The sequence below is a fragment of the Lichenostomus cassidix genome, chromosome 2 (assembly GCF_008360975.1).
Source record: "Lichenostomus cassidix isolate B80296 chromosome 2, HeHo_3.0, whole genome shotgun sequence".
Lineage (NCBI taxonomy): Eukaryota > Metazoa > Chordata > Aves > Passeriformes > Meliphagidae > Lichenostomus > Lichenostomus cassidix.
In genome coordinates, this window is record NC_139482.1 from 43,851,550 (window position 1) to 43,860,675 (window position 9,126).

Below are 9,126 nucleotides of genomic sequence, written 5' to 3' on the forward strand. Positions count from 1 at the left end.
ATGATGGGAGACAGAAAATAAAGCATAAGAGGAAGGAAGAAAAAAGGGCAAGCATGAGCTGAAGCAAATGGCTTGGGGAGGAGAAAGGCAAACTTGTGAATGTAAAAGCAAGGACAGGGAATTGGAGGAATGAGATCAACCAGGGAAGGTGGTCAGGAGAGGCCAGCTGGTGTTTATGTATTGCTGGTCCAATCTAATGCCCATAAAGGATCTCCCACACCAAAAGACTGGTTGTTTAAAAGTGGAGATTACAAAACAAATGTTGGACACTTATATAGTAGCAGCTGAGGCAGAGGGAAATTTCTGATCATAGAAAAGAAAGTAATTGCAAATAAAGCTAAAATAAATGCTCCTCATTTGTCCAGCTGTTAACATGATATAAATACAGTGATGCTGAAAAAGATTGTGGAAGAATGACTTATGGAGCACGTAGAACTTAGGTCTCTGTCTCATTGATAGCATTCCCTTTCCTTCAGCTGCCTTCTTCCCCATGGTGGAGGTGTGCTTCCAACCCTCTGCCAGGCAGTGGGGCCAGTGGAAGTGCCAGCTCCTGAGGGCTGCAGTGCAGTTAAGCCCTTACCTTGCTGTGTGCACGAAAATGAGATGGATGAGGGACTGATGTGGGCAATAAACAGCAATAAGTGGCACATGGATTGGTTCATGAACTACAGCATATTTCAGTCATGGAGCTATGTTTTATATTTAATTAGTCAAGAAGAGACTATTTATTGCTTAAAAATGGAGTACTGTGTACCATACGCTATGCAATTTCACTGAGCTGTTACTGAAGTCTGCTGCAGTTTTCTTTTAAGCTTTTAGGTGTGGTTTTTTTAAAGCATTTTGCTGTTGTTTACTTAGAATACTAATCTTACCAGGATATCTTTCTTAAAATGCCAAATGTATGGTAAAGGGACACTGTCAAGTATCATCGGCCAAAATATGACATCTCTGTTCAACAGTATTTGAAGTCTCTCTATTCAAAATTATTTGACAGCCTTGCTTTCTGATTTCCTCTCCACATCCAGTTCTTGACATTTTTTTCATCCTGTGGCAAATATTTTTAAGCCCCTGTTCATGTAGCTCTTAAAATAATTGTCTCCATGTAGTAAGCCAGATGTTTCCCTGGAGGTCTCTCATGTAGACAGTCCCGACACTGGCTAAAGCCTGTGTTTGGTAGAAGGGGAGTAAGTCCACTGGATTGTTTTAATTTAGCATTTGAGTCTTTATGGTCCCTTTTCTTCAGTTTTTCCTGCCCACTGAGAGTAATTTTATTACTTTTTTTTTTTTTTTCTCCTCTCTGAAAGAGGACTAAGAGTGGGAGTCAGAACCTGTAGTGTAAAGATGAAAAGAGAATGTTTGCTTCTGACCACAGACAGTACTTAAGGAGAAAAAGTTTCAAATTATGAAATATTAGGCTGGTAAGGTAGAAGTTGACAGGAGTGCAGCTGTTCAAAGAAGCTGCTCAGGACCAGTAATCCCCTCTTAACAGCTGGAAGAGACTGTGCAAGTTAAGAACCTGACATTAATACAGATCTTTTGTTTGAATGTCCCAGACAGTTTATTACTGGAGCCAAGGAAACCCCATAAAGGACTTTGCACAAGTGTGGGTTTGTGTAAGAGATTATTTCATTGTGCAAGAGATCACTGCATTCAAACACTGTCGCTGTTGAGCAGCCAGCAGAGTAATGAAGGCACCAGTTCTCAGTGGCAAGAAGGAATGACCTTTATTGTTTTGATTTCATCACATATACAGAGTTCTCAAAAGTCACCCAGATTGGTCAGTCAGAAGCCTTCCCCCAGGCCTGATTGGCCAGGCCTGCACTGCCCAAGTTCTGGGACACTGTTCCAATAACATCCAAACTTTATCTTTATTTATAAAACACAAGAAAAATTCTCATGGGAAAAACCTGTGCTAGCCACAAAACACCTCATTCCTCCATTCATAAAATGCTTGTTCATATGCCAGCAATGATGAAAAATTTGTTTATTTATAATTGCTCAGGTGATTTGTTGAATTGGGATTTTTATTATCTTAATTGCAGGAATGCAATTAAGAGAAAAGAAATATTTGAAATTGATCATGAAATTAACTGAAGGAGATGTCACATTCATAAAACAAAGAGATTATACCTTGTGGTCAGCATAAGCAATTAGATGTTTTTCCTGGGTGCTGGAAAGGGTAAGGAGATATAGTGGGTAAGATTTTTTTATTATGAAGAGGTTTACGTGAAGGAAAGAATATAGTTTCTTCAAGAAAATGACAGTGTTCCTTTACTCAACATTACTCAATGTTTCTTTATGAAAAACGAAAGATGTATTGCACGAGAGTGTACCATGTTACAAAATAGCAAAGCTACAAAAGCCTGACTTTTCTCCTTTCCTAAAATTGAAATTGCACTATAGTTTTAATTATGCTCAATCACTGAGGTTGTAACTTGTTCAGAAGCATCTTTTGGTCCTAACTGCTGAAGAATTGCAAACCCTGTTCACATCAAACTTCCTGCTCCAGATATGGGAAAAATCATGTACACCAGTGTCTGTATAGTTACAGAGATGTAAACGGTTGTGTGTTGGAATGTTTCTTGATGCTTTTTTTTTCCTTTTTTAACCTCAGGAATTTAAAAATAAAATTCTTTATCATTGCAAATGTGTGTCTCTTTTTTGCCGTGTTGAGATAGCTTTGTGTGGAAGATAAATCTGATGCTTGTATTGTCTACTTGGGGTTTTTATGAAATTCAAGGTTATCTTCATATTGTGCCATCCCCTTATTTCAAAGCTACAATTACCAACAAAAGTTTCAGAGCACTTCCAGAGGCAGCTGGAGTCCTGGGTGCACAGTCAGAAGCTTTCCTCTAGGAGAGTCTCCAGCAAAGCCCAATCTGGAGTATAAGGCACCTGCAAAGAGTGAGTTTTACATATACCCAATACATGTGTGAGTACAAGGTACACCTTGCTGTACCTCAGCTCTGCAGGATAGCCTGTAGCCCTTGCAAGTCTTTGTGTCCATCTCCAGTCATGCATTTTTGTCCATACTGGGTAATACCTTCTCCCTTGGTTCTAGGGAGAAGGCTCTCCCAACCCTACTTCTGCTTTATATTTCTCAGTCTGTGCCCCAAGAACAGGCCTTGGCACACACAGGATAACATTTTGCTGTGGGGACCGTGTGAAGCTGCCACAAGACAGTGCTATCCTCTGTCTTAGTCCTTGAAGTGTCACAGGGATGCTTTGAAGTCCAAATATAATAATAATTCCTGACTCTCACACACTTCCATCACTTCCCTGCTCTCTGGAAGAGGTGCTTCTATAAAGATGTCTCTGTTCCAGGCAGATCAGGCATGAGGTAGGCAGGTTTGCCTACAGAGAGTGAAAGTTTCTCATGAGCTCTCCCAGCTTTCTCCCCTTGTACCACAAGCAGGCTGGTGCTGTGCTACGTGACCACCTGCACCACAGTGACAATGCAGCACTTGGAGCAGAGACAAGTCCAGCTGCCCTTTCAAAGAAGAGCAATAGCATAGGAGACTACAGCCCAAAACTGGGAACATCTAGGAAATAATGGCCTTCAAGAGAGGGGAGGAGAGCCAAGCTATGGAAGATCTCAGGCCTTGCCCAGGATTTCCAGCAATTGCTCAGTGACCATCCTGCTAGAGCTGTGGGCATGGCATAAGCAGAGTCCCATGGGATGTGTGAGGGACCATGGGGCAGGGGAGGCAACACCCTTTGCCTGTGAGGAAATCTCCCATCCCAGAAGAGAGCATCAGATGAAGGCTGGAGACACCCTGGCAGAGTACAAGAGAGATTTTGGTAGGATAAATCCAAACAAAACATCAGGACAGAGGGACAGAGAAGCCCGAGAAGGGTTTGACCACAACAAGCTGTGCTGCTAGCAGATGGAAGCCCCCAGGAGATGGAAGAGAGAGTAATGGCAGAAAACACTTCCATGACTGAGTCCTTGCTGTGTGCTGAGCAACAAGTGTTGATGATGAGGCTGCAGCCAGAGGGGCACAGGGAGGCATCTTCCCCCCGAGTTTGTGGTGAGAGGGGCCTGGGGAGCCACCAGCAGCTGCTGGACCTCAGGCAGCTGTGGTGGAACAAACCCCAAGAGAGAAAGCTGCCCCCAGGGAGGCTGGGCACCCAGCAAAGGGATGGGAGCAGCCTGACTCAGAGCAGGATGTGCATGACCCAGGGACAACCCTGTCACCCCAAACTGGTGCAAGTTCATTGCCGTTTCACCACTCTCGGCAGTTTCACCCGCTGATTGAGCATGAATATTTCCTACTGTGTTTTGGAGACTGAAGAATCTTTACTTTCTGTGAGATGGCCACAAAGTTTGAGTTCCTGGGGCTGGTGAGATGCTGTGCAGAGAAGAGGAGCTTGCAGCAGCTAAGGTTTGCACACTTACTTGTTTGCACAACTTGAGGGCTCTTTGGGGGCCAGGAGAACCCTCTGAGTAGGAGCACTGTCACCTCCAGCCTCAGGAAGGGGTAGTGGAGCTGAGTTGCTGTGGTGAAGCATCTGCCCCCAGTGTGTTCTCTCCTCTCCTGTGGTCAGAAACCTGCCCTGCCTACCCAGACTGCACCCCCTCCTGCCTCAGGAGCTTAAACCCCCTCTGGTGCCTGCAGGGTTCTCAGCTGCAGCTTCCACACCCCAAGGGTTACATATGCGAAATAAACCCTTAGCAAAGCTTCCTTTTGGCCTCTTTTCAGAGGACTAAGTGCTGTGATTGCAAACAGGTTATGGGTATGGATCCAAACTGGGCAAGAAACAACCAGTTCATCACCTTGGTGTACGTGGCAGTGCCTTTATTTAACAGAATTTCAGCTTTTGTTTGCTGAGCACAATTCACAGAAACGCCCCAAAACCTTCTTACACATACAGTAAAAAATATGTACATCTTTGACTATTTTTTTTCCTGAGGAAAAGGTAAAAAAAAAGACAAATCCTAATAAATGTATATGAAACTTGAACCCATTTGCCCATGTGTTCCCTATTAGCTAGAAAAGCAGCATCAAACTTTGCAGAAAGCTCTTGTTTATCAACATGCTTTAATGATAAATGCACAATGAAAACCCTTTTTCCCTGAAAGAGCTAATTAGCAGAAGGCAAACCAGGTTAAATGACATTATTTAAAACAAAGCCTCCTGGCTCTACAACCTGCAATTGAAGGCTAGGAAGTGCAGGCTGCAGGCAGGCAGGACAGGCAATGCCATGTCCCTTCGAGGGGATGAGCAAGGGGGAACAGATAAATGATGTCCTGAGGGCTCAGGCTGTGGGGTGCATTACAGCACACCACTTTTGGGAACTGCAGTCTCTGCCAACCTGACATCTCATTCCAAATTTCATTAGGCTTGATGCTTAATTACTCTCTGTCTTACTGGCCCTAGGCTAAATATATTTTCCAAAGATATCAGTGCATAACTGGTGGCCAGTTGAACCATGGGTTTGCTTTTTGTGTTGTGGTTTAAGAAAGCTTTGCACCATACAGGCAATATCCCTGGGACAGACAACTCAATGTCTCTGAAGCCCTTAAATTTTTGTTGTGAGGGGTGATTTGTTTCCAGTATCAAAATAGGAGCCATTGCACATGACACCACAAAGCTAAAATATAGGAGAAAGACAGATCATATTCTGCAATGGCCACTTCATGTACATGAACAACTGGCTTTTCTTTGCAAGAAAAACCACCCATGCAGCCAGAGTTGCATTTGCCCAGGCACAGAGAGCAGCATTTTCTCACTGCAACAAGCAAAGGTTGGAGCTATAGGCCATTCTCCTTTACAGGAGGAGATCCTTTACAAGGATATGGTGTAGGAATCTGTCAGGGCTCACAAGTCAGGTCACTCCATGGGGGAACCTGGTATCAGGTTTGACAGCAAACAAAAGCTGAACCCCCTCCTGCTGCTTCCTATGGACAGGATGAGAGTTCATCCTGCTCCATCTGCCTCTTGCTGCTGTAGCTGGGTTTATCACTTCCCTGTGAGACTTGTTATTTCAGGTTGTGGTCTGAGCTGCAGGTGGGCCAGCTATTTACTGCTGTCACAGAGATCGCTTTTTACTTCTGTCAGTTCTGTTTATAGCAAGTATGGTTCCATTTTCCTGCCCTTTGCCAAAGGGGTACATTTTCCTGCCCTTTGCTTTGTCCTCTAAGCCAGCAACCTTCAGTTGGGTCCCACACATCAAGGACAGGCCCCCAACCCTTCCTGCTCCTCTGGGATAATCTTTGGAGTATACAGGTGGGTTCCAAAGAATTTAGTGATTCTCTGGAGAGGAGATGGTAAGGACTAACTTACAAGAGGACTTTGCAAGGGGGGGACATGACAGAGGAGGTCAAATGAGTGTTGAGGATCAGGGAGTTCCTCACCTTCCGCCTCCCCATCTTGGCAAAGGACCAGTTTGAACTGTGCTCCTGGCTGTCACAGGCAGAGGAGTGCTCCTGACCCCTGCTCTGGCAGCAGCCACAGCTTTGAATCATCCTGCCCAGTGCCATCCTGAACCGCTCGCCAGCAAAGACGTAGAGGAAGGGGTTGAGGCAGCTGTGGAGGAAGGCAATGCCCTGGGTGACCTGCAGCCCGATGTCCAGCTGGTTGGCAGCCTGACAATTGTGCACTACCCCAGTGTAGGTGTTGATGGCTTTAACCAGCAAAACAATATTGTACGGGAACTGAGACAGAAGGAAAGCTGTGATGATCATGGTGATGATCTTCAGTGACTTCTGCTTTTGGGATCTTTTGGCTTGTAGGAGAGTGTTGATGATAAGGGCATAACAAACAACCATGACAAGGAGTGGGAGGAAGAATCCTATGATGACTTTCAAGGCCAGGACTGTAACTCTGAAGCTCACGCTCACGTTTGGCGGGTACGTAATTTTGCAAACTGTTATGTCCCCCACCTGTGTGCTCTGGCTGTAAATGATTTCTGGGATGCACAGGCTCACAGATGTCAGCCACACAGCCAGGCACATCAGCCTGCTGCGCAGGAGCCACCTTCGCTTACAAGTTTTAGCTTTCATCGCTTGCACGATAGTGATGTACCTGTCAAAGCTGATGCAGGTTAGAAGCAAGCTGCAGCCATAGAAGTTGATCTTATACATGCTGTTGACAACTTTGCACATGAAGTCCTTGAAGATCCATCCATCAGAAGCAGCTGTGGCCCAGAAGGGGAAGGTGAATAGGAGCAGGAGGTCGGCAATGGCCAGGTGCAGCAGGTACAGATCCATCATGCTCCTCCTGAAGTACTTGCAATAGACAAGCACGACCAACGTGTTCCCCGCTGTGCCCACAGCAAAGATGAGCCAGAAAAACACTGGCAGGAAGGCTTGAGCAAACTGCCTGGCCTGCCTCTTGTCGCACATGAAGTCTGTGCTGTTTGCTGGGCTTTCACACAGGGACAGCACCATGCTATCATTCCTGTAGTAATCCAGGCTACTGTTGCCAGGATGTGTGACCTGCAATAGGACATCTAGTAAATTTGTGTTGAGGGCGTCAGTAAAGAATACATTTTCCCCTCTCCACCAGATGCAGTTGAAGATGCTTAACATATTCCATTTCAACGAGAAGGTGCAAAGACTGCCAGTGAAACACTGCGTTTCAGGTTGTTCAAAGTGTGCAGCACAGCAGAGACTTATAAAAATGACCCATTCATTAAGAAAGTCTTTACAAAAGAGCAGTTCACAACATCTAGCCAACTTCAGTTATTAAAATGGTAGGTGGTGAAAGCATTATCTCTGTCAGATCACTCAAAAAATGGTTTGCTTGGCCTCAAATACATAACAAAAGGCAAAATACCCAACTTGGAAAGAGGTGGAGAAGAAGTCTTTGTGTTACTGCTATGTTGGGATGCTACCAGTGGCTCAAAAGAGGCAAAAAACTCATAGAGGCAAAGAGTGGGGGAAGGAAAAGGAGATGAACAGTGATATAGCTGTATACTCACTATGCTTGCAGCTGCCATCTTCAGCCAGATCGCTCCTCAGTCCTGAAGGAAGCTCTGTAGCCTGGAGAAGAAAGATGGGGGAAAACAACTGATTTGAAACAACTCTGAAGCAGAACTGTGACTCCTTTCCTTGTACTTCTTCTTCTACCTTTAATAAAAACCTCAACTCTTCGAAAAACTCTGGCCGGAAGGAACAAACCACACAGAAATTGATGTCGCTGATTTGAATTATTTAGCTATTTCCATTTGACAAATTTACATTTAGTCTACACTAGATCTTCAGCTTCTCTGTGGCACTGGGCTGATTAAGCCCTTTGATATAATACAGTCAGTGCAATCTCATTTTTAACAAACTGTAGACTCCCCAGCGTGCTCATGTAAAAAGTAATCTAAAAGCACTGTAACCTCCAAAAGATTAATGAGAAAAAAATGAAATGTGTCTCTTAAATTATCTAGCAACTAAGAAGGAAAAGTACCTGGCTTCAGTAGTAGTTTGCAGTCTTAAATATTTGCATCCTCTGCAGCAAGTGATCAATCTCTGCCTGTGAGTTCTATTTATCTGTGAGTTTAGGCACAGTGCTCACTGCTGTTGGTGTGCAAAGCTGACCATTATGCCCCGGTAAACAAGAAAATATTGTTTTTTTCTGCTGCAGATTGCTTTTCTAGTCAGTCCACCATCACAACAGGTAGCTGAGGCTTGATTTGTCTTGATGCAAGACAAATGCATCTAAGTATTCAACATGTTCTGCACCAGCATGTCTGTGACAGTGCCTGGGAATGAAGCCCAGTGACAACACAAGGTGGGTCAGTGCCACTGGGAAGCTTCAAGTAGCACAGATCTTCCCTCCAGACGCCGTCAAAGCAGGTCACATAACCAAGAGGTCACCTTGCAGAGCCAAGCCTCTCACCACAGCAGAAGCTGGACTGAGCCAAATGGCCTCCATGGGGAAATGGTTCATGTTCATGCTCTGACTTCCCCCTGGCTGCTCGTTGTGGGCTGACGGAAAGCACCTGTGTCTGTAGCTGGCAGCAGGCAGTCAGTGAGCTCCTGATTTATTTCTCCCCAGAACCCACTTCTAGCATGTCATTGCAGCATCTGCTGAAGGGTGCAGAGCTGTGCATCCCCAGGGCACTTCTAATGTTATTTTCTTCTAGCTCTCAGACCTACCTTTAAATTGCAAACAACATTATCATTGTAAC

General features: G+C 44.8%; 1 protein-coding gene across 1 annotated transcript; it reads right to left on the reverse strand.

Annotated features, from left to right (window-relative positions):
• Positions 1-4,778: 4,778 nt before the first annotated feature.
• On the reverse strand, positions 4,779-9,126 carry CCR9 (C-C motif chemokine receptor 9). The gene is made up of 3 exons (XM_085051309.1): positions 8,403-9,126; positions 7,927-7,987; positions 4,779-7,441 (listed from the first exon to the last, which is right to left on the reverse strand). Exons 2-3 carry the CDS (start codon positions 7,942-7,944, stop codon positions 6,284-6,286), a joined length of 1,176 nt encoding a protein of 391 aa, XP_084907435.1. The 5' UTR covers positions 7,945-7,987; positions 8,403-9,126; the 3' UTR covers positions 4,779-6,283.